Source organism: Arachis duranensis, chromosome 9 (assembly GCF_000817695.3).
Source record: "Arachis duranensis cultivar V14167 chromosome 9, aradu.V14167.gnm2.J7QH, whole genome shotgun sequence".
Lineage (NCBI taxonomy): Eukaryota > Viridiplantae > Streptophyta > Magnoliopsida > Fabales > Fabaceae > Arachis > Arachis duranensis.
The window spans coordinates 93,191,123-93,218,270 of NC_029780.3; the positions used below are offsets into that span (position 1 = coordinate 93,191,123).

General features: G+C 27.4%; 2 protein-coding genes across 3 annotated transcripts in view; one reads left to right on the forward strand and one right to left on the reverse strand.

Moving 5' to 3' along the window:
- Positions 1-9,695: 9,695 nt before the first annotated feature.
- On the forward strand, positions 9,696-16,617 carry LOC107466213 (long-chain-alcohol oxidase FAO1). 2 transcript variants are annotated; one of them, XM_016085201.3, is made up of 3 exons: positions 9,696-9,945; positions 13,280-13,552; positions 14,701-16,617. In XM_016085201.3, the coding sequence occupies exons 1-3, from the start codon at positions 9,715-9,717 to the stop codon at positions 16,447-16,449; spliced, it is 2,253 nt and encodes a 750-aa protein (XP_015940687.1). In that variant the 5' UTR covers positions 9,696-9,714; the 3' UTR covers positions 16,450-16,617. The 2 variants fall into 2 exon arrangements, with proteins under 2 accessions (XP_015940687.1, XP_052110603.1); XM_052254643.1 differs by having other exon boundaries at positions 9,924-9,945; positions 13,353-13,552.
- A 558-nt stretch (positions 16,618-17,175) lies between these two features.
- Positions 17,176-27,148, reverse strand: part of LOC107466233 (phosphate transporter PHO1) — a 12,384-nt gene continuing 2,411 nt past the window's right edge. Inside the window, 12 exon segments of the mRNA XM_016085221.3 lie at positions 17,176-17,493; positions 17,591-17,727; positions 17,816-18,094; positions 18,186-18,377; positions 18,476-18,580; positions 18,663-18,912; positions 19,124-19,244; positions 19,853-19,982; positions 20,207-20,278; positions 22,458-22,506; positions 24,330-24,678; positions 26,206-26,431. Coding sequence (XP_015940707.2) covers positions 17,406-17,493; positions 17,591-17,727; positions 17,816-18,094; positions 18,186-18,377; positions 18,476-18,580; positions 18,663-18,912; positions 19,124-19,244; positions 19,853-19,982; positions 20,207-20,278; positions 22,458-22,506; positions 24,330-24,678; positions 26,206-26,431 — 1,998 coding nt within the window. The 3' untranslated portion in view covers positions 17,176-17,405.

Here is a 27,148-nt window from a genome sequence, read left to right on the forward strand (position 1 = left end):
TCACAGTCATTCAATCCTTGAATCCTACTCAGAATACCACAGACAAGGTTAGACCTTCCGGATTCTCTTGAATGCCGCCATCAATTCTAGCTTATACCATGAAGATTCTGATTAAGGAATCCAAGAGATAAACATTCAAGCCTTGTTTGCTTGTAGAACGGAAGTGGTTGTCAGGCACACGTTCATAGGTGAGAATGATGATAAGCGTCACATAATCATCACATTCATCATATTCTTGGGTGTAAATGAATATCTTAGAACAAGAATAAGCCTAATTGAATAGAAGAACAATAGTAATTGCATTAATACTCGAGGTACAGCAGAGCTCCACATCTTAATCTATGGTGTGTAGAAACTCCACTGTTGAAAATACATAAGAACAAGGTCTAGGCATGGCCAAGAGGCCAACCTCCCATAATCTAAGAACTAGACGTCCAAAGATGATCTAAAGATCTAAAGTGATCAAAAGATGTATAATACAATAGCAAAAGGTCCTATTTGTAGAGAACTAGTAGCTTAGGGTTTACAAAGATGAGTAAATGACATAAAAATCCACTTCCGGGCCCACTTGGTGTGTGCTTGGGCTGAGCATTGAAGCTTTCATGTGTAGAGACTTTTCTTGGAGTTAAACGCCAGCTTTTGTGCCAGTTCCGGCGTTAAACGCCAAAATTCTTGAGCTGATTTGGAGCGCCGTTTTGGACCATCAAATCTCAAGTAAAGTATAAACTATTATACATTGCTGGAAAGCCCAGGATGTCTACTTTTCAACGCAATTGAGAGTGTGCCTATTAAGCTTCTGTAGCTCCAGAAAATTCACTTCGAGTGCAGGGAGGTCAGACCTAACAGCATCTGCAGTCCTTTTCAGCCTCTGAATCAGATTTTTGCTCAGGTCTCTCAATTTCAGCCAGAAAATACCTGAAATCACAGAAAAACACACAAACTCATAGTAAAGTCCAAAAAAGTAAATTTTAAATAAAAACTAATAAAAATATAATAAAAACTAACTAGAACATACTAAAAACAATGCCAAAAAGCGTATAAATTATCCGCTCATCACACTACAAGCTCAAAGGGTTCCCAAGGAACAGTGGGTTAAATTGAGTTGTACCACTTTATTATCATTGACTTATAACTCAAGCATAAGAATTTGAATATTAGGGTGTTACGGAGGGAGATAGGGATGAAAGGCAATTTACTAAATGGGAATGGGGGACGGGGGATGGAGGGAGAGTTTCTACCCCGATGGATATCCATTGCCATCCCTACACTAGACTTAGAAAATAGAACATATGAATATGTAGCTGATATACTTTGTGAATTTCTTCTCATTTCTTCATTCAAAAAACTGCTCTTAGCAAGATCCATAGAGATTACACCATTAGAAGTAGAATTAGACAACAAAATTTTGAAATTTTTTCACTAGTTTGGTAAGGAGCCAGGAAATAACATTCTTTGAACTTCTTGGAAGATAACTGATTCATGAAAGATAACTGATTCATGATTTTTTGGAAGTTATTCATGTGATTTGCTATTGATGTCCCATCTGTATATTTCAATACCAACAACGGCTTAATCAAAAATATCTTGTTATTTCCAGTTTTTCAAGCATATAATTGTTCAAGCTTAATCCAAAGTCCGAGCACGTATCTCTCTAGTAATATGGTTCAACACTTTATTATCCATCCACTACTTAATACATCCACAAAATTGTCTATGCAACAAAATATAATCATTATTAGATTTATCATTAGGCTTCTCAGTACAAAAATTGGTTGATGAAAATTCTTGTCATAAAGTAAATCTTTGACTTTCACAAATCATAATTAGAACCATTAAGAGTAATCATCCTACTAGTATTAGTATTAGCTTTTACTTGTTTATAGATCACAAATTTAGAAAAATACCGATAAACTCTGATGCCAGTATGAAAGAGCCCAACAGGTGAAACAACACAATATCTAACACAAGAATAGTTTGAAAGCACTCCCAATATAATATGACAGCAACTCTGAGCAAGTAAATATCAAGTAAAGCAACAAGAATATATCAAGATTTTAACGTGGAAAACTCCCTTAATGTGAGAGGTAAAAATCACGAGTCATCCAGACCAATGAAATAGCTCCACTATAATCAAATATGAGGTACAAGAGAGTCTCAAACAAAGCATAAATCGTGCATACAACTAGCCAAACCAAAACACCAAATCTTACAAATGAATAACAAAAAGATAAAAAAATATCCAAAATCAGAATTGTTGTGCAAAATCAATTTCTCTCACTATAGACGTCTAATCAGCATCTCCATCATCCAAAAAAAAAGATGATATAAACCTGCCATCCAAATTTCAGACTGATTAACATGAACAAAAAGAAAGAGCTTTCAAAGATTGTTGTTTTACATAAAAACTAAAATTTTATTTTTCTACCTCTCTCAGTTTTGTGGCTACACTCTCTCTTTCTCTCAAAGATCCCAAAATTTAAATTAAGTTAGTGACAAAAAGATGCAAAAAGATGACAAAAAATTAGATTTGGGTTTCACATAAAAGAAATGAACTCAACAAAAAATTTATTTACACAAAAATATTTGACATCCATGATGTGGCAAAGTAAAATAATTTCTACTCCACTAAAATTTATAAAATTTGAATTACATTCAAAATTTTGAACTAATTTCAACTGTCTTATTCAAGATTTTATTTAATATTTTTTAACAAAATTTTAAATATTATCTACATTTTTTTTATAATTTGTATATTTTAAAATTGCTAGTTACACAATTTTCATTTAAGTTCGAGTTTCATAAAACTGTAGAACATCTATTCGCAATTTCAATACAATCAATTAAAAAAATAATTTGAAGGCAAGAAAGAAAAAAAATAAATAATATTGACTTTTACTAATTTTCTCAAAATTTTGAACATACAATTTAAATTATATGATCCAGCTCATTTTATATCTTTTGTAATTAATATTTACTAATTTAATGAATTATATTCAAATTTCAATGTATACCATATGATTTAAATTATCCTTACAAATAACATATGTTTGTCTTTATATCTCTACTTTTTTGTTTTTAATATTATTGCAGGAATCACCCATTATTTTTTATTTTTATTATTAAAAATCATTAATCCTTGTGTTTTCTTGTTTTAAAATAAAATGAGGAAGAAATAGTCTATGCTGGGATAAATAAATTAAAATTTAGCCAACAATTAATTAAAATAGCATATAACAGTCAAACTAATTGAATTCTAAAAAGTTGGTTATACGAAAAAATAAGTGGTTGTTATTTTAGGTAATGTTTAAAATAAAAACTGGTACTAAGAGAGATTAGAAAATAGAGATGGAAAGATAGAGAATAAATTAAATTTTTATATTATATTTAGTATAAACGGCAGGCACGAATCTAGTGCGTAGCATGAGGGGCACTTACCTTACTGTATTTTTATTTTTTTTTTAAATAGTTATAAATAATATATTTTTATTTTAAATTTTAAATAACCTCATTATAAATAAATTAAATTTAATTGTTCAAAATCTTAAATTTATTTTTTTATTATTTTAACTATTATTTAACTTAATCAAATTTAGTTTTTGGATTATCACTCTTTTATTTCTTTAAACCCTCTTTTTATTTTTATATTTTTGATCTTCTTTTTTTATTCTTTGTTAGTGGTCATCTTCTCTTTATCAAAAAATAAATTTTAAATTCTTTATTTTTTTTATATAACTCTCTATGACTCTATGTATCTTCTAATTTCATTGTTTCGCTTTTTAAAATTTTTAATTGCAAATTTTAATTCAAGCAATTATAGTTTAGATATTAATCTAATATTTTATTTTCTTCATGGCTTTATATATTTTATTTTATTATCAATTTATTCATTCTTATTACTCATTTTATATCTTTTGTTCTATTATATATACTTATGTTGCATATAAAATTTTAAAATAAATTGATTAATTTACTAATTTAAAATATATTTTTATTTTTAGAAATAATAATAAAAATATTTAAATTACAACACATAATTAAACAGATGCATAAAATCTTTCATCTATCTAATATTATATCAAAATTAAATCAATTAAAAACTATATAACAAAATTAATTATTTTAAAAAGAAAAAAAATTATTTTTCTGTATATATTTTTGCCCCACTTCTAAAATTTTTTGGATCCATCACTGATAAAGAATATATGACTGAATTATATATCAGTATCCTATTTGATGAGAGTAGGTGATAAGACATTAGAGGTAGAATGAGGCTGAAGTTAGAGAGGTGAGGATGATAGAAGGGGTAGAATGAAAATTTGAAAAAATTAGATGAGGATATTTTTAAAAATAAATGTTATTAAAATTTTAGTCTCCATTTTAGAAATTTCAATCTTATATGTCTCCACTTTTTAAAAATATTGAAGGGATTGAATTTTTGTGTTTTGAAATTAAAATTTTAAGCTACATTTTTTTACAAGTATATGACACTAAGATATGGACATAGAGATATATAATTCTATTTGACAAATGAGATATAGATAAATATATTATGTCCTGAGATATTAAATTAGTGTATTTTGCGTCTTGTTATTCAGAAAAAACACAAAAACACTGGATAAAGATACAATTTACCTTTTTTATTATCACTCTCAATTTTTTATAAAAAAAATGTTAGAAAGTCATCATAATTTATTTTTTTTATTATTAATTACTCATCAATGTTTAAAAGTGTAGGCTAAAATATATTGTTGAATTACTAATCTAAAATAATTAGATTAATTACTAAAAATAATAACAAAAAATAATAAATTCAGATAATTTTCTAATATTTTTTATTTCATGATTTTTTTATTATTCTATTTTTTTTATTTTGTATAAAATAAAATAAATTTTTATGTTTTATTCTCAATATTCTATTTTATCTTCTTCTCAAAATCAAATACAACTTTAATTTTAATATCTAACCAACAAATACAATACTTTATCCCAATCTCCCATATCAATTATTTCTCAAGCATTATGCCATTAGTTGTTGAAAGCATTCAATTTATTAGCTTCGTTTTGCTTAACCCACGTTTCTCATTATTTTTCTTCGTTTGAATTGCATTCAATAATATACAATTCTGGTTTCTTCTAATTAAAAGTTTAATCCATTCATTCATTCATCTTATTTTACTTTAATTTCTTGAGTTAGTTAAGGTTCCTATTTTCTAAATGAAACAAAATATCCTTCTTAATGGAAATTATCTTAATTAAGGCTATCATTATAAAATAAAATGACTTATTTTTGGACAGGTTATAAATTAGAGAAATGATGTTTATACAACATTTATTTTTGTATACATACATATATTTTGTCCAATTTTTTATGGTATAAAAAATAATTTTTTATTTTTTATGTTTTATCAATCACTTTTATTATTAAAAATAAAATTAAATATATATATATACAAAAATAATGCATATAATAATATTTCTACATAAATGATAGAATTTAGGGAATTAAACTTTGTGGTTTTTGGAATTTCCCATTCGATAAAATTTTTAAGATTAATTATGATGTGAGTTATTCTGGTTGGGGTGATAGTGTTGGTTTTACTTGTATTATTAGATATTGTAGAAGGAGTTAACAAACAAGGTGTTTAAAAATGATTGAGAGTAATAGTATTCTTTAAGGGAAATTGTTTGTTATTTGAAGAGGATATCTCTTAGTATAGGATGTGGGTCAATGAGATGTTATTTGTGAGACGAATTGTGTGTAAGCGTTTAATCTTGTTACTAATCACCAAGATAGTTTTGGATTTATTGATCCATTGATACTCAAAATAAGAGATATCATATATTAGAATTGGCGTGTTAACTTTCGTTTAATTATGAGAGATACAAATACGGTGGTACAGACACTATAACAAAGATGGCAATAAAATTACAACTTTATCTTGTAAAACTTCCTTCATCTTAAAAGGAGTTTAAAAATAGAATAATTTTAAATGGAAATGTCCTTCTATTTAAACTGTTTTATTATTTTGTTTTTTTTTTTTGTTTAGTTTATTTAAAACAAAACAAAAAAAACTCTATTTAGCTCAACAACCCATACACAAGAAATAAATTGAGACACATGCTATATATCCATGCCCCATCCAACAAGAAGGAACCCTCTGGAAATTAGAAGAGCAATCATGATGTCGTGATGAGATCTTAATTAACCAACCTTCCATTGAGGACATGGGTAACTCTACAGCATAATAAGGTAGGTAGCAAGTTGTTATGAAAAATTATAATAAAAAGTATGTTACCAATTAAATAATAGTAAATTTTATAGTACCTATAATTTGGTGTTTAATTTTTATTTAATTTATTTTTTATAATAAATTTTAAATATTTAATAATTATTTATTTTTATATTTTTTAAAATTAAATATTAATTTTTTATTTTTTAATAAATTAGAGAAATACTTTTAGGCACTAACACAATCATTTTAAATAATATGCCTACAAAAAATTAGCATAGCCAATTTAAGAAAAAGAAGCAATGCTACTTCACGTATGGTTTGAGACATGGCCACATCTGCAAGTATTAATTTCTTCCAAGCTGGAACTTTTTAGCTTTCTTTATAAAAATACTAAAATAGGTCAATGAAATTAACATAATATAGGTTATGGTCTAAAAAAATGATCTGGAACATAAGGATTCACCCATCCGGCCATGCCCCCGCACCCACTGTTTTCAATTTGTCACCAGTTGGGAACACAGCTTTGAAAAGCAAGTTTATTAAAGGCCGTATGGTCCATATACGACAGTACCTTTTTCAAGTTCAGCATAAGCATTAAAGAATTTTTATGGCATTTAATAAACTTTATTTTACATCGTCCTACTAGTGACAATCCAAAAATTTTAAGTAGTAAGAACAAATATATAATATATAAAAATATATGATAAAGAGTATTTTAGGAAAAAAATTATGACACATAAATTTTTCATATTCTCATTATATATTTTATAGATTATTTAATAGTTATTCAATTATTTAATAAAAAAGATCAAAAATTAATTTCAAATAATAATAATAAAGTTAGTTACTTAGATAAAAAAAAGCACAAAATACGTTATTATTTTAATTAATTTTTAATTTAATTTAGGTTTGAGAATTAATTATCAAAATATATGTGCAGTATAAAATTCTTTAATTTACTAGTAAATATTAAAATAGAGTAGAAAAAATTGAAAGATATAAACTTCAACTAAATAAATTTATTAACTAAATAATGCTATAATATTATTTTATTTTTATTAAATTATTTTAATATATATTAGTTACAAATTAGAATTTAATTTTAATATACTAATAGCGTAAAATATTTTATCTAATTATCCAATTATATCTATTTTCTTAGATAATCATTCATATAAATGCAATTAATATTAAACTGTAATTTTTTTTTTTTGATATGGTGTTACATAACTGAATGTACATGTAAAACTATTTTACATTAATAATGTATCAAACTTTAATTCTAAACATTAAAAAATACATATAAAATAAATGTTTTAACCCAAAATTTAATATGTATTTTTTTTAATGTGAAGACAAATACAATTTTTTAATGAAAACGCGCGCACACGCAGAATGTTAATCGAAGCACTTACCGAAGCGCAACTAACTACAGTCAACTAACAATTTTTTTTTAATATTCTTTTTAGAAGAAACGTGTATTCAAATTATCAGAAAAATATTTAAAATCTAAATGAAAAAAACATCTAAAACTATTTTAAAAATTTTAAAATTGATTTTAAAAATTATAAAATTATCTCTAAAATCCTTTTAAAAATTTTCAAATTTATTTTAAAATTTATGAAATTATTATAAAAATTTCTAATAAAAAAAACATTCAAAACATACAAATAAAAGTAAAAAATCTAACCAAAAAGAAATATCTAAAATTATTTTAAAAATTTTAAAATTTAACAAAATAAAACATCCAAAAAAAACATTGGAAATAGAACATTCGAAAACTAAGCAATAAACATCTAAAATCATTAAAAAAACATCCAAAGTCTGAAAAGAAGAAACATCCAAAATTTAGGAGATAGAAATATCCAAATTAGTAAAAAGAATCTTCCAAAACTAAGAAGAAGAAGAATAAGAAGAAAATATTAAAAAATGAACATCCAAAAACTAAGGAAGAAACATCTAAAACTATTAAAAAATTAAAAATAAAAAAGAACATCCAAAACATAAGAAAAAACATATGAAACTAAGGAGAAAGAAACATCTAAAACTAGTAAAAAGAATCATCCAAAATTAAGAAGAAGCGCCGCTTGTTGTGTTTGAATGTAGCACGACACGATGCCTAAGACGAAAATTGTTGTGTTTAAGAAATGAGAACTGCGGCGGTGATGAACAGCGTTGCATTCGTGAGAGAAGGGGCTGCGGCGATGATCAACGAAAGGTGTATTTACGAGGAGAAGGCAATGATTGTGATCGACGAAGATGCGTTTGTGAGGGAAGGACAGTGATGGTGATCGATGAAGATGCGTCGGCGACACTGCGTTTGCGAAGGACGAACACTGCGTGTCTCCGGCGATGGTCAATGGCACTGTGTGTCTCCAGCGATGGTCAATGGCACTGCGTTCGTAAAGAGAGGGCGGTGCATCACTGCGGCGATGATCGATGAAAATGGCAAGAGCGCACACGTGGATAGAGAAAAAGGAATTAGAATTTATGTAGTTATTTTTTACTGTGTATTATATCAATAGGATTAGAATAAAATTAAGATGGACTCTTTTTTAATATTTTTTTATTAAATTTTGTTTTTTTTAATTGACTATACCACTAGTTAATTTCTTAAATTTTTTTATATTATAGTTAGTTTTACATAGATTATATTCATGTGAGAATGATCAAAGTGTTAGATATGCATTAATTAAAATCAAAAGTTAAATTCCAAGTAATGATTTATTTTTATTCTTATTAATCTTATCATTTCTATTGTCAGTTATTCATACTTAAAAATGTATGTAATAAAGAAATACTATTTCAACAACTAAAAATAAATTTTTGTAATAGATATACTATTTCATATTTAAAAAATTAATGTTATAAATCTATTATTTTATACTAATTTAATAACTAAATTTTAGTGTATATATTATAATTATTAAAAAATACTGGCTAATATATAAAGATGTTTGATTTTTTTATTGTCAAGCTGACCATTTTAATATAGATTTATTATTCAACAAAAATATATGAGAGCATAATTTAAAAATTATAATTTAACTTTTTTTTTGCTTTTATTTTATCTATTAATTATCATTGAAATAAATACATAATATTAAATATAATGAATATATAATATTACAAAAATTTTATAGATATTATATTAAATAAAGTAACTTTCAATTATTATTTTGTTAGCAATGCTCTTATTTGATTAGTATATATGACTAACCTCCTCTGCCTTATGAATTGTCGTATTATTCTTATTACCCATTGCATTATCTAAAATAAAAATAAATATGGAGATTTACATTTATATACCGTATATCTTTAGAAATTGGGTGCCATACATACATGTTTTTTATTATTGATACAAGAAAAATTCACCAATATATATATATATATTTTCCATTCTTGAATAATTACATTATACAACTTAGACTTAAAAAAGAGTTGGTTTATTTTCTAAAGAGAGAGAGAGAGCAAAAGAAAAATGAGGAATAGAGAGTGTCATCCTTTACTGAGAGGTGAAAGAAGAGAAGGAAGGAAATATAGAAATGGATTCTCTTCAGCTGAGATGGAATCATTGTCAAGCATATGTGAGACTCTGTTACCTCCTCTGCCTATTGAATCTTTGAATAATAATAATAATAATAATAATTCAAGTGATGCTGTGAAGTTCTTCTGGGAATCTTCTGGTTCTCAATTCCCTGTTCCTGATAAGGTATATATACTCTCTCCTTATTTTATCTTTATATTTCATTCACATGTTTTCTAGTAGATTTGGTTCATGCTAATTAGTTTACATTATCCAAATTACACCATAACATTCATCATATAATCAATTATTCTGATTTTTTTTGTTTAATCGTGTAAGATATTTATTTCTACTAATATTAGAGTTAGATACGTACATATATAATTGTGATTTGGGATCACATTTTTGTTAGTATATCATAAGGAGTTTGTGAAATATTCCACCAGAAAATTTAAGATCATATGTTAAGGGGAAATAAAATTAGGTTCACATTTACATTGCGAAGCTGCAGAAAGAAATAAGGAAGAGGAACTATTTGTGTGAGCGGTTGTTGTAATCAACATTTTACTATTTTTGATGGGAACGTTGGTAGAAATAATATAAATTATTATTAAGTGTGAAGATTATTTTAAGTAAACTCCCCTCGAAACATACAATTTTAGCTGTCGTTTTAAGTTTTAACCATTCGTTTTGTGTAATCTATTTCACTAATCGCTATTTGACTTCAACATATATATATGCATTATTGATTTTTACTAGGTGGGTATTTGACTGATCAAGTGAACATATTAAGTAGCTTCTTTCTTGAAATCTCCTTTATTATTGTTGTGTTGGAGGATCTATTGATGTATAATAAGCCCTTATTAATTTTCATAATTAAGCCATACAATTGCACTTAAAATGTCTGTCCACATATCTCATATATTCAGTAATCAAAATACACTTTTTTTTGAGTATGTATCATATTTTAGTTGTAACTGTGATCAGTTCAAAATTGAATTTTACAGATCTGAATTGCTAAAGTAATCCAAATGTCTATATAAAACATTGATTTTAAACACATGAACAGTGATTAAATATTTAAATGTATAAATTATTTCAAAAATAAATATATTAGTAAATATATTATTTATTTTATTTATATAAAACATTCGCTTACTTATAATTTTTTTTTGGGGAGAAAATATAGACATACTAATGATGTAAATAAATTTATGAACTTCTTTTTGGTGGTCAATAAATTGTTATTTTTCCTTCTTTTCTAAATCGTACTGTAAGTACTGACTACCTGTAAATAAGACATGAAAGGATATTTGTAGAGAACAATAGAGAAAAATACAGTCCGAAAATAGAAAAAAAATTCTAGTGAATCGTGTTTTCCTATTTATTATAGGAAGAGTTTTTGTCTTTTTGTACAACAATAGAGATTGCTTGTCAAACGAAAACTACGGTGATTAGCTTCAGGTCAATTAGTACCATGAGCATTTTTATATCACATATGGTACGTGGCTAATAGTGTTGTCATAAGCATTGATGAGCCATAATTCATAATAATGAATCTATGTACCACTTTAGCTTCTCCAGTTAAAAAGTTTTACTCGAGTAATTACATCTTAAATGTGTATGTACAACTAACTAATGTATAACGTGTGTAGGTCAAATAGTTCTATTGACGTAAAATTTATGTCGGTGGTGCATTAATTTTTGTCAAGTTACACCCTTACATATACACCTCTCTTTCTTTTTCAATAGGTTTCAATTTAAGGCCGGAAGTGAGTCAAGCCAGTTCATGAGTCTATTTAAACTCGACTCATTAATAATTTGATAAGTTGAATTCGTTAGTTGGTGAGTCGAGTTTGAGCTTGAATTTGAACTCATAAATTAAATGAGTCGAATTTGAATTTGGATAAGCTCAACTCATTAACTCGTAAATTGGTTTGATTATATATATCATATTAAAAATATAGACTAAATGTATATAAGATATGCGTATTAATAATTTAATATATATATATATATAAGTTATAATTTATTGATATAAAATTATAGATTATGTTCTAATTATTTGAGTCAATTCGGTTGTTTGAGCCAGCTAGTGAGTTTTTGTTAAGCCTAGCTTGAGTTTACAAAATAAACTCGATTATTGAGTCGAGTCTAATTTTCGTGAGCCAAACTTGAGCTTGGTTTAGTTCGACTCACTTCCAATCCTAAATTTCATATATCGACTTTCTAGTCAAAGTTAGAATTTAAATTCGGTGTACCTTTTAGCAAGACAAACATAGTTGCCACTAAATTCGACATTGCGTGTTTTTATAAGTGTGATGAAATGAGTTTACAAAATAATGTAATATAATGGGAGCCATTTAGATAAATACGCTTAAAATATCTTTTAATAATTAAAATTAAATATATATAATTGATTAAATTATGTTATTATAGAGAGAAAAAAAGGATTAGGATTTAGAGTCTTCAAAATATATATAATAAAAGTATTTTAGTCATTTTCTATAATAAGGGTATTATAGTTATTTTTTATAAAAACAAAACTTATTAATTTAGATCGGTTCAAAATTTGATTTACTGATCTTTTAACTAAATCGATTTATCTAGTCTAATTTTAATAAAAATAATTCGATTTAATTAATTACATGTATTAAATTTTAATTATTAAAATAAATTTTAATAAAAAATATTCTAGGTATCTTTACGTGAGCGCTCCCATAATTTATGTGATTTTGTATATGATCAAAAGTATACAGGCCAGGCTGATTTATATGATATTGTGAATAAAACAATTTTATCTTTTTCGGTAATAGTTAACAAAGTTGTATGGATTCAAAGTTGACAAACTCGTAAAACCTTGTGGAATTGTGGGTTAAAAGTTTTAAACCCACCTCAATTTGTATATCCAACCCAGCCCAATTTACATTTTGTGGATTGGATCGACCCCAATAATACTCACGAAAGCCTATTATAAATTAGTTCTTGCTCTTATTTTTTCGATTTATAAAATGTGTTTTTAACTTCTAGTTCTAAGTTCTTTAATTGTTCCAACTTCCAAATTTCGAAGCTACAAACAAAAATATCCTACAAATCTTGTTCTCTTAGAATAATATTGCATTCACATAAGAACAAAGGTTAAAAGGTTGAGTTCTCTTTGTACTTTGTGAAGAACAAGTTGTAATATAGCTCTGATCTTTTATTTAAAAGAAAACTTAGTTGTAATATAGCTCTGATCTTTTATTTAAAAGAAAACTTAAGTAACACCTGTCTTAAGAACACATATTAAAGTTACTAAGTAAAAAATTTATTATAAAAAATTATGTAAAGTTTGATTTTTAATGTGATTATTATACGTCTATTAAAATAAGACATTTAAAATTTTCTATTAATAGTAATCTTAACTTATATTTTTAGGACACATGTTAGCTAAATTCTAAAAGATATAAGAATAGCACATCACTTACAATTAACAATTATAACTACAATATACTAATTAATTTGAAATGTGACGATATAGATTGTAGAGATACTGTTACAGAGAGCTCTACCAGAAGCATTGATACTACTAAGATTGATTCTATGGATGCTAGCTACAAGGTTCGGCACTTTGCTGCTAGGTGGTTCTCTATGCCTCAATGGAAAATGGCCTTTCATCAATAAATTCTCAGATATGTCTTTGGACAACAGAGAAAAAGTTCTACAAAAATGGTTCAAGCACAGGTTTCTGACTCCAGTTAGGATAGTATTTCTCTATATCAAAGTCCTCTGTTTCATTATTTTCTTCTCTCAGGTAATGCCACCACATTCTTTATACTTGTTTATTAACGGTTTAGTTACTTAAATTTATAGTTTCACTAAATGTTTAATTTAAGTTTTGTAATTGAATTCTAATTTTAAAATATTTTATAAAAAATAATATTTTGAAAGTAATTAAAATGAAAGATTGATGATTTTACTTGTTGGTTCACCAGCCATATGGGAAAAGTAATTAAAATATAACCATGAGGAACTGAGATATAAGCAAGGTTCTCAAGTAGTATTGCTTTAAAGAAATATAGTATATAATAATTTATAGATAATGTTGTGAATACTTTTAAAATTTTATATATTATATACTATTTTTAATTTAGATTTAAAATAGCATATAATATGTCAACAAACATCACCAAAACATGTACAATTATCTTCAATACTCTCAATTAGGACAGTTATTTATTTTAAAACATATCATTATTAGCAAAAAAATATTTTACCCTTTGCTAAATGTAGATAATTGTTAAAGGTGAAAACTCAGGTGTAGTCGACTTCACGTGAAGTTGATATCTGAGAGATGAAAATTTAGTCAAATCCCTAACGGCTCTCAGGTATCAACTTTACGTGAAGTCGATTGCACCTGAAGTTTCCATCATTGTTAAAATGTAAATTTAACTTAAATTCTTTTCTAAATACTTAAAATACTTGAACTATTTTAAGAATAAATTAATATATTTTCATAAAAAAAGTATTAAGTTTAAAATAAAAGAATAATGAGACACAAAATAAATAAATAAATAAATAAATTATGATATAAATATCATATAACCACATCAACCATTCATAATATTAGTTAAGGATATAGCGTTTTTACGTAAAACCGTTATAATCGGTCGTGTTTTATGTAATCATGCTTTTTTTTTTTTTTTCATAAACCATTAATGCTTGTAGCGGTTTATGCTGGTAACTATTTTTCACATAAAACTCGATACCCCATAACGATTTATGTGTACATTTTGAAAATATTACTCTCTAAGTGTTTATATAGAGTAAGCACACGACTAAAATATAACCAATTTCGAATTGTTGTATTTGGGTAATTTTGAGATACATCTTCTTTAATTATGTAATTTGCCCTTGTTAAAATTTCTAAATGCTTGTGGTTTTTTCCTACTTTTTGTGAAGTGTGATGAAAATGGTGAAAACAAAGTATGGGAAGCAATTGGATATAAGGTAGACAATGAAGTGAACACAAACAACTACACTGAGAATGACAAGAATAGGGCTCTTGAAAAGGGAATAGTAGAAGCAATGTATGAGACCAACTTGACTCTGCCACAAAAACTTGATCAGAAAGGCCTCAAAGTCTCCATGGATTCCAAAAACAACATCCTCAAAATCAAATGTGATGTGGTAATTGTTGGGTCTGGTTGTGGTGGAGGTGTTGCAGCATCTGTTCTTGCAACTTCAGGCCACAAGGTTCTTGTTCTTGAGAAGGGTAACTACTTCACATCAAGAGATTATTCCTCACTTGAAGGTCCTTCCATGAATGAACTCTATGAATTAGGAGGAACTTACACATCATGGGATGGAAAATTGGCAATTCTTGTAGGCTCAACAGTTGGTGGTGGTTCTTCAATTAATTGGGCTGCATCTATCGGAACACCAGATTCTGTGCTTAAGGAATGGTCAGAAGAATACAAGCTATCATTCTTCTCGAGCTACGAGTATCTTTCGGCTATGGATACAGTGTGTAAGAGGATTGGTGTAACAGATAAGTGTGTAGAGGAAGGGCTCCAGAACCAAGTTCTTCGAAAAGGATGCGAACATCTTGGCCTTCAAGTCGATTATGTGCCGAGAAATTCATCAGAGAAACATTATTGCGGCTCGTGTAACTACGGTTGTAGAAGAGGGGACAAAAAAGGGACTGAAGTTACATGGCTTGTTGATGCTGTGGATCATGGTGCAGTTATACTATCAGGATGCAAAGCTGAGAAGTTTTTATTGGAAGAAAATAACAAAGAAGGTGGCTTGAGGAGCAAGAAATGCTTAGGAGTGATGGCAAATGTGGTAACAAATAATGTCACATGGAAGCTACAAATTGAGGCCAAAACTACAATCTCAGCAGGTGGTGCTCTTTTCACACCCCCTTTAATGATCTCAAGTGGATTAAAGAACAAGAACATTGGTCGAAACCTTCGCCTTCATCCGGTGCTAATGGTGTGGGGATATTTTCCTGAATGGGTTCGTGATCTCAAAGGTAAGATCTATGAAGGAGGGATAATTACATCAGTTCACAAGGTTCAATCAAAGGACTCATCAAAAGTGAAAGCCATAGTTGAAACTCCTGCAATGGGGCCAGGAGTTTTCTCTTCATTGTTTCCTTGGGAATCTGGAATTGACTTCAAAGAAAGAATGCTCAAGTATTCAAGAACTGCTCATTTCATCACAATTATTAAGGACAATGGTTCTGGAGAAATTAGGACTGAAGGCAGGGTAAGGTATGAGTTTGATGATTCAGACAAAGAGAATATGAAGGAAGGACTTAAGCAAGCGCTGCGGATTCTGATTGCGGCCGGTGCAGTGGAGGTAGGCACACACAGAAGTGATGGCCATAGGATCAAATGTGAAGGGAAGAGTGAAAAGGAATTGAGGGAGTTTGTGGAATCAGTGTATTCAACAGGTGGTCCAATGTCTCATGAAGAGAAATGGAGTGTTTATTGTTCTGCTCATCAAATGGGAAGCTGTAGGATGGGCATGACTGAATCCGAAGGCGCCGTTGATGAAAACGGACAGAGTTGGGAAGCAGAAGGTTTATTTGTGTGTGATGCAAGTCTCTTGCCAACTGCAATTGGTGTCAATCCAATGATTACTATCCAATCTACTGCGTATTGCGTAGCGAACAGAATAGCAGAGATGCTGAGAATGGAATAGAACGCAAAAGCAGGTTTCTTCTTCTTTAATTTCCTTCAATCAAGCATGTCCTTGCCAGTGCAGTTGAATAAATAATTGCATGAGACATGCATTCAATTGTTTTAGTAATTTATGATATATATATCTATGTGATTAGCAATATTCTTGTGTTTACATGGTTAAACTACTTTCAGCCTTAGTTGTATTAGTTTAAGAGAATTTATTTGCAAGAAAGTTCTCTATCATTTGTACAATACAGAATCTTGGATGGTAAGTTCTGGAAAATGTGCTTTAACGTTAAATGACATAAATCTGCACCACAAGAGAATGAGCTACAAAATCTAATCACAATGGATTGAGAAAACAATAACCTACTCCAAAAGAATTAATTGATTTAATAGAACTAAAGGAAGTTTTATTTTCATCCAAACTGTCATGAAAATGTATACAGAGAAATTTTATTGAGATATTTCTTCAAATCTTACTAATTGAAACATGATTTGATTTTCCTTAAAGAGCTACTATAAGCTTCTAGCTAATTGAAACATTTTATATTCTCATTAGGTTATCGACAACCCTTTTGCATCAATGTAACCAATTATACTATTGGTTCTTGGCTTTTGATTGCAGTTTACAATAAAGTAAATAAAAGCAAACTTCTAATTGGATCAGACGATAAAACAAACGGAAGCAATTAATCATTTTTGTTTTCTTGAGGCTATTGATATTGATATAGAACAACAGGAATTCCAAAATTTGAAATCCATTTATCCAATTTACATGAAATATTATTATTCGAGGTGCACATTTGGCATTGCAATTGATGGTATTCACAATTCAATTGAGTAATCATATGAATTACGAGGGACCTCACATGCTTAAAATATGAATCCCTTTCAACTAGTCCTTGCATCTTTTTTATGTCAGCATGTCTCTAAGACCTTTACATGTATAAGAACATGGCCTCCACAGATATCTTAGTCGGAATCCATCTCTCGGAACGGTAATGGCACCGTCTTCACTGCGCGGTAACGACCAACATTGTTTAGATGTTCATTCTCCAACCTATGCATAAAATTTATCAAATTTATTAACCACTCAACAAGGATACTCAATACAAAAAATAAAAATCATTTAGTTATTCTAAATGAGATAAATATACCTGTAGAAATTCCAATGGCCTCTTCTAATAACCTCAAGTGAAGCTAACAGAAACTCGAGTAGACGCGATTGAACTCGCCCCACTTTAAAATGCAGGATAGTTTCCACCCATGTTAATCTTAGTACAACATTTAAGGCCTGCAATCCAAAGATCATTCAAAAAACTTACTCATATTTTGTAAGCAGTAACATTCAAATTCAGAAAGAGGTAAAGAGAAGAACTTACAATAGACATATAGTATATGCTTTTATTCTTCCAAATTAGATCATCTCTAAGCCAGGGATTTTTGGAGTTAGGATTAAGAAACCCCCAATCCTTGATGAAATCCCAGTATAATTGATAAACTGTGGCCACAGTGGAAGTGATCAAGACTATAACAAACCATAGATGGTTATCTTGTCTGCTATATGTTACTCTAGCCCCTGCTGCTACCATTGCTGAAACATACTTTCCCATGTTCTTCAAATGATTAACATCACTGTCATCAAACCACCTTCTTGCACACTATGTATTAATGAAAATTAAAACATGAATATTAGTTTCCTAATATGTTTCTAAAAGGAATCTCTTATTATTGATCGATAACCAAGCTTACTTGCAACGCACGCCAATAATAAGGCATGAATGAGATGATATAAGTTATTTCCAGGTATAGCCTTCCAGAATGGCAGGCCTCAGGATTGTGTGTTTTGAAAATCGTAGCGAAAAAGCGACAACTTGTAGTTTCTTAACAGGATTATACCTGGCTAGTTAGTTGGTCAGCCATAAAAAAATCTACTAGTAGAACCTGAAGAAATCACAGATTAAATCCAATAATAATACAAAGTTTAGTCTTAAAACATCTATAAATCTATACCAAAAGCTCAATTGAAGAACTTCCTTTACCTTATAAAATGGAGAGCAAGCTATGTTACGAAGAACACGGATGAAGCAATATCGAGTGGGGCGATAGAAAAAATCAAAAGGACAAATGAGCAGCATTATGGAAACCTGAATATCAATTATGACGTCAGCAGAAAGACTAACAAACTGTCTCTAACTAACTAACAAGAAAAATGAATGTTAGACCAACCAAAAGAAGAATTCCAGGAATGGCATCAACTTGAGAAGGCGAAAATCCTGCAGCTCTTAAGAGTAAGTGTATAACCATTGCTCCAACCACCGTTGTCATGAGAGTAGTGCATATGAGGAATGCATCTCTGTGCTTGAGTGCTGTGGTTGGTGAGAATTCAAATATGAAATTGTAATTGATTCTTGTCCTCTTCCACATGAACAGGTTGCATCCATACATAAACAAGTGCAAGCTTAGCAATGCAAACACACTGCACAAATGCAAACACTGTTTAGTTAAAAATGTGAGATGATCAAATTAACCTGAAAACTCAGGTGAAGTTAACTTCACGTAAAGTTAATAATTGAGAGCCGTTAGATGAAAATTTAGTCAAATAATTCAAATTATTTAACGATTCTTAGCTATCAACTTTAGGTGCAGTTGAATTTGCACCTCAAATTAATTAACATAATATGAATCACCTGAAGACAGGGTAAACTGTTTCCATATATCTTGGCTCTTTGCTTGGAGAGAATATACCACACAAATGGGCCAAGATTGCATATACACAAAACAAGGATACAAAGCAACCTGTAGATAACCCTGCAAACATACCAAACAATTGATAATAAGCTCTTTAATTAATTTTCTTATCCAAATTCAATCTAGGTCTACACCAGGCCCAAATTAGTAATTTACCACGTTTTATATGTTCTTAATCTTTCTCTTTTTTATTTGTAAGAAGAGTATGCCATTTGAGTTATAATTAATTGGCATTCGATATTTATGTTTGTATTTGATAAAATATAACAATTGCATTTTGTAAGGATATGATAAAAAAATTTTCTGAAAAAATTAGTATTCTAATGGTGGTTAACCACTTTATATATAATTAAGTTGAGTTTATGGTTGCTATCATTATAGTGGTGGTGTGTACTGTAACTATATAATTTTGACCACGTTTAAAAAATGTTACTAAAATTAAAAATATATTTTTAATATTTAAAAATATTTTTTTATAAAAACGTGTTATTTTAATTTTTAGCAATATTTTTTAAAGATTATTAAAAGTATATAGCTACTATAACGATAAGCAGCATAGCATACGCATTCCATTATACTATTTATCATGTATTATTGTATGATATCACTTAATTGTTAGTGAACGTACGTGAAGTATTAACGAGAAATTAAAGAGAAAGAAGATTTACCGACAAGGAAGGTGACCATATGAGAATCTTTATTTTGTTGAGGTCTTAAAAACTTCATTGCCTTTTTCCTATCATTGTTGGCAAAGTGCTTTGTGAATATGGATTCCACTTCATCCATTAGTCTAACAACCTTTTAAACCAAATAATAATAATAATTATATATAAAATGGTTAACCACTAATTTGAATATTATGTAACGGCACCAAGAGAATTTTGATGAGGAGACCTAATTCAAAAGGTATATTAAAAATTTGAACACAATATTGGTGTTTTCTTTTCTTTTTCCTTTTAACAAACTTTTAAAATGAAAGGGGTTAGCTAGGAATTGAAGAAACCAATATAATATATGTATACCTTATCAGAACTAACGAAATGAGATCTCTTCACTTCTTTCAAATAATTTGCTGAAGCTTTTTGGCAAGACACCTGCTCAATTAGATTGCCACATGCATATATTTGTTCATTTTCATAGGAACTTAGGTTAAATTATAGTAGCTAGATTAGACATTCAAAATTATTAATTAAAACTAATAGGTTCTAAATTATCAAAGCCAAGGAAGTGAATTAAATAGTTCATGGAATTACATGTAATATAATCACCTTAATCTGCAGCATGGACATTATTAATTAATCTATAAGAAAGTCTAAGGACAGCATTTTTATTGAAATTTAGTCTAGTCATCAAAAGTAAATTGAGTAATTCTATACCATTAGATATCATCTCACACTATTAAAAATGTTGATGATGACTAATTGATAGTTATACATCACAAATTCTGTTAATCCCCTAACATTCCTCTTAAATTATAGCAATAAATTTTACTGCATTGATTAAACTTTCTTGTGTACGTGTGTATATATATATACACAAAAATTAAAAAATTTAATAAGTTGATGGTTATATTTTAAACACATCATTATAAAAATATTGAAAACCTTTTTTTGGAGATCAATAAAAATTGAATTTTAAATTTTTAGATCATAAAAATTTGATACCATACATATCATAAAATATCTTCTGAAAATTAATAAATTAATAAAAGTAGACACATAAATAATTATATTTTTAATATATATTTTATTAAAAATTTACTCAATACCTTTTCTGTAAGTCAGTAAAAACAAAGAAAAATCACTAGATATATACATTGGTACTTAGCCACTGAAATCTAATTATATTTTTAATTAGTTGACTTAAATAGTCACCAAAAAAAAATTAGTTGATTTAAATAATTAAATAATATATAACTGTAAGTGATAGTCATAAAGAATTTTTAGATATTCAATTTTTACTTATTACTAGTGCATAGAGAGCACTATTAATTACCTTTTTTTTTTATCAAACATTATTGCACTAAACTCTTTAGGCACAAATTATATTGCCACACAAATTAAAAAATACAAATTGAATATCTAAAAACTCTTCGTGACTATGACTTACAGTTATATATTAATTAAATTCTAATAAATACTTATGCATTTAGGTAGCATTTATTTTTAAAGATACAGGTAACGAATATTATATTATTTTTAAGATTATTTTTTTATATTTTTATGTCAATTCTTTTATGAAAGACAATAATAAACATAGAATTTGAGAAAGTAGACACAGCTTTTTTTAATAAAATTTTTTTTTATCTAAAAATATTTTTTATTATTCTACTCTTATTCTTCTTATTTTCTTTAATTTGAACTTCTTTTTTATTTTGCGTTCTTCTTCTTTTTATTTTTTAAGTATTCTCTTCTTTTTATAGAATTTCTTATTTGATTAAATAATTTATTTTTTATATTATCATTATTAACCAATTCTTCTTGTATGTACTTCTACGTATTCTCATTCTTTAGTTTATATTTCGTGTGTGAAATTATAACAGATGCACTATGATCATTAATATAGGAATTATGTGTTAAAAGTATATCCACTATGAAGTAAGAAATTAAAGGGTTTGAAATAAAAATATGATCAATAATCGATCACCCAAAAAGGAAATGAGAAGAGATATGGTTGCATTGTGTCACTATCTTAAGGTCATGTGTCGTGTGAGACACATATATAGTTGCTTTTGGAAATTAAGTTGAGTTTCAATCATGAAGAGATGGTTGTTATTTAATTAAGATCCTCACAACCTTCATGTGATTGAAGACTACTAGTTTTCAAGTGCTTAATTAGTTTGAAGCATGTTTTGATTATTTTTTCATTAATAGTAGATGTAGATTTATTTGTTACAATTTTTTTAATAAAAATATATAAAGAGTACATAGTATATAAAATATAATAATTTAACAGATATTTTTTAAGATATCTGTTAAATTATTATACTTTATATATTATGTACTCTTTATATATACTCCCATTAAAAAAATAATAACAAATAAATTTATATTTACTATTAATAAAAGAATAATTTAAATAACAACCACAAATACACCTATTAGAATTAATATTACTGGAAAAACTTAATTACAGTAATTAGTTCCTTTTCGGATTTGTCTCTCTATTCTTGCCATAATATGCTATTGAATGTGTGATCCTAAAGAAATAAAAGCAAGAACTTTAACTTAGTGCATATATAGCAAATAGGATTAGATATATTTTAAGCCTTACCTTATCAAACTTCTTGAGTATCTTTGAAAATGCTACTGTATTCAGTGAGCTGCCAAAATTAGAGAATAATTTGATTAGAAATGATGGATTATTAGCTCATATATTATAGTTAGAGGCTAGTATTCATATATGTACCTAAACGTTTTAGCTAAAAAAATAATCGAAAAAATACTTTTTTTTTTCTAAAGTTAACCGAACTTCAATTTAATTTTTAAAATTTTAATTGTTTTAATTTAGTTTTTTAAATTTTTTAATTAATTCTGTAATAAAAACTACCGCATAGACTAATTAAAAATTTAAAAATTAAATTGAGATAATTGAAATTTTAAAAATTATATTAAAATTTAAATGCAACTTCAAGGATCAAAGTAAGTATTTTCTCAAAATAATCACTTTACATTATTTTTAAATTAGTAAAATGCTCTATTTTAGTTACATCTTTTTCCTTGGGGCTTCTAACCTATAAAATTACAACCATTAGAAAACCAAATTAAGCTATCCTTTTATGATTTTTTTTATAATATCTCTTAATTCGAGAGACTAAAGATTAATTTAGTGTGAATCAGAGTTCGAATCTATTTAAAAGTTTGTTAATGGTCGTGCATTATTACAGAATTTAAACCTTTAACATTTATTTAAAAAATACTAGAGAATAAACTACTAAACCAACCCAACTTTATTATTTTTTATGTAATTTTATTATATCGTTTTTATCGTTATATCTTATATAAAATTGTGATTTTCGGCATATAAGGCTGGGTCTGTTTCTTGGAATTGGAATTGAAATTAGGAGACTGAGACCAAATATTGTATTTAGTGTGATTAGAGACTAACTAGAACTAAAATTTCAATCTCAAAACACAAAATTTTAATTTATTTAATACCTCTAAAAAATAGCTAAAAGATACAGAACTAAAATTTTTAGGAATAAAAATGGTAACTTTTAGAACATTTTTTTAAAATATTCTTTTTATCTTTTTAAATTTTAAATTTATTATTTAATCTTTATATTTATCTTAAATTAAATATAATATTAATACATAATTTAATCTATTATATTTTACATTAAACATAACACAAAAATTTAATTTAATTTTTATTTTTTAATCTCTATATTTCAATTTCTATTTTTTAGTTTCAATTTCTTTTTTAAATGTAGTCTAATTTAATGAACCATACATCAGGCGTGGAGGACCATTATTACTCTCACAATGACTTCTTAAAATGATAACACAATTACATATATAACTTAATTTGCTAAAGAAACTAAGGATGGGTTTAGAATATATATGATTTCCTTTTGTTATTAAAAAATACGGATATCTCTTTATCTCTTTGGGATATGGATGAATAAAATATGAAATGCCACACTAAATTTGCATATAAAAATAAGTAAGCATATTGAAAAGTGAGATTTTCAATTTTTTGAATAAGGAAAAAGGAAAGGAAAGAGGTCAAGCAAAATTCGACCTTGCCAGCCACTAAGCACTGTTTGGAAGATAGCTTTAAATAAAATCCTTGTAAAAAGTGTGTGACCAATTATTATTATTTTTTCCGTTCCTCCCATGAAACACAACATAGATATCATGATCATGATCACAGTCACATACCAACTTTCCTTTACTCTATCCACCTGAAAAAATTAACCTTACGTGGTGCTACATCCTGGCGCCATGCAACTCATCATAATATCCAAATTTTAATATTTATTTAAATAAATTAATAAATTAATTACCATCAGATCAACTAAAGTTGGTTGCATCATTTACTTATTACCTCTTAATAAATAAAAACGCTGGAATAATATTAAAATATGAAAATATTTTAGCCTCATAACATAGTGGGCAAGGAAGAATGAATGAAGAAAGTAACCTGTAAGTTTTGAGGAGGCCAAGGGCACGATAGAGTTCAACAAAGGCACTTCGAATCATTTTCTCAGCGCTCTGAATCTTCCTTTTGAAGATGAAGTCACCGCCAGAAGTAGTTGGGTTGTTAACCAAATCCTCCAAGAGCATGCTGGTTATGGCGGTTATGGCCCGGGTCGGATTGGTTGCTGGCACGTCGATTCTCATTCCCATTTTGGGCTTCCCCTTCTTTGTCTTTTTCCCTCTCATCCCTGAATTCACCAAGTTTATTCCATTCTTCTCCAATGTCGTTATTACTTCTTCCGTCTGCGATGACACTTCTGAATTCGTTTCGTCTGATTCCCCACCAAACCTTTCTGCGGTAACCAACCAACCAAATCATCTATGTCATTGTCTCCCCGTATCACTTACTTCAAAGTCTTTACACCCAATATTATATGTCTAATATTACAGTTAACATTCATTAAGGGAAAACAAATTAAAATATAGCAAGTTAAACTAACTTTTCCAGTTTAGATTTATAATTTAGAATTTATGGTTAAAAAATTATACAATTTAAAATAAAATATTTTTTCATTTTAAAATATTAGTTGATGTTGGCAAAAAAATTAATTTTTTAAAATTATTTAAAAAATATAAAAATTTACATATAGTTATTTTTATTTAAAATTATTAATTAAAAATTATTAAATAATAATTTAATCAAACATATTAAATTATCTAATAATTTTTAATTAATAAATATATAAAAATAACTTAATGTCAATTTTTGTCTTATATGTAACTACTAGTAATCTGCTATCTAATACGTCCAGCAATGAAAGGAATAGAAAAAATGAATGGATTTTGTTTTCTGAAGATATAAGAATTTCTCCGTTGAATGAATTTTTTTACATGAAAAACTTTTTGAAATAGCATAGGTCGTAACGAATTTTCTCTATGAATAAATTTATTCTATAAAAGTTATATTGTTACTAAATTTTATACGGTATATTAATTACTTTATTAGAAGTATTTTAATTAATTATGAAAATAATTATATATATACAAAATATAGTTATATCATATTTGACAAATATTTTTTCTTTTTAATATTATTTTCAATCAAAGATTAATTTGTGACAAATTTAAATTTCTAACACTTAAATAGGTGAGCGAATTAACTATCCGACCAAGTGTATCAGCTTGGTTTGAAACTTCATTTTTGACAAATATTATTCTTGTAACGTTAAGGACTTGATCCATCAACAATATAATTATATATTTTATAATTATATCAGGTGCTCTATGTTATCATTTTCCCCTCCCTGTTGCGCACTTCATTATGGTCTGATAAAAAAAAGTATGATAGAAGAATGAGTGCCTCACTGCCTCCTTTAAAATAATTTGCTTAGAACATAGTCGCACAAGCTAAGTGGTGCTGGATCGACAATGTTCCACAAACAGTCAGTCCACTTCGGACTATAATATGTTTGTGTTGTATGATGTCAGTAACCACTTAGAAACGTGATGAGTTGACAGGGAATAATTTCTTGAGCACAAACGCAACATCCATTTTCTTTCTTTTAATGTTATTTAATTATTTATACATGCATGGTACATTACATGCGGTCTCCATTAACAAGTTGTTATTTCTAATATAATAATAAATAATATACTTTAATTTAGCCAAAGTATATATATACAAATTAAATGACTTTGACGATGTTGGATTTTCTTTAATTTGGTACATCTAACCAAATTTTGACTTCTACTCTACATATAATTTATTAATTATTAATTATATGATAACAAATTAATATGAAAATAATTAATGAATCTAATTTTTCTCAAAATATGTAAAGTGATCAGAAGAGAGAATAATGAAAGAAGATAGAACTAACCGGAATAATCAGAATTGCGCGAAGGAGAATGAGAGAAACTGGCGGAATTAGAAGATGGATTAGAACTTTTCCAGCGGCGGTTGCTGATGATTGTCTTGAGATCAAGCAGAATTTGAAGCTGTTTATTTAAGGTATCTCCTCTCTCCATGAACTCACTCTCTTGCTTCTTGTAAAATTGATTTACCTTGTTTAGCTCTTCATCAAGACTCTCAAAAAACACACGTACCTGAACCACTCAATATTATTCATCACCTAATCGATTATTTTTTAGTTATTAAGTGAAAAAATAACATTATTTTTATGTATATGTTATCCATAATTAGTTTATCTACTATATTATATATTCGCCTAATTAAGATGTCATTATTTCTCATTTATTCATAGAAATGTTTTTGGTATTTTCAGATTTTAGTAACCCGTCTCTTGTTAAGATAATAAAATACTTATTATTTTGATTTAGCTTATAATAATAATTATTGTTATTATTATTACTAGTGGATCTATGTTTTATATATTTAATATATGCTAAAAAAAATTAATTATTCTGTCGATCCCTATAATTTCATCGAATTTTTAATTAGATTATTATGTTTTTTTAATTAGGTCTCTATACCATATCATATTTTGTAACTAAGTTCTTATCGTGACAAAAATATTAAAATTAACGGAATATTTTGTATTTACTATTCAGTCAAATTAGGCATATTCATTTTGTTTAACACAATATTCTGTTAATTCCAACATTTTTGTTACGATAAGAACTTAATTACAAAATCTAATATGGTATAGAGACACAATAAAAAAAAGTATAAGAACCTAATTGAAAATTTAGTAAAACTATAGAAACTAATAAAATAATTAAACCAAAAAAATAAAAATAAAATTAATTAGAATGATAAACTATTTATAATTTAGGTAAAAGGTCTTGGAGTCAAATCACTGA

Excerpts from the sequence above, each read along its gene's own strand:
- LOC107466213 (XM_016085201.3), top strand. The coding sequence starts at position 9,715 with ATGAGGAATAGAGAGTGTCATCCTTTACTGAGAGGTGAAAGAAGAGAA. Across the intron at positions 9,946-13,279 it reads AATTCCCTGTTCCTGATAAG|ATTGTAGAGATACTGTTACA; the intron begins GTATATATACTC and ends GTGACGATATAG. Across the intron at positions 13,553-14,700 it reads TCATTATTTTCTTCTCTCAG|TGTGATGAAAATGGTGAAAA; the intron begins GTAATGCCACCA and ends CTTTTTGTGAAG.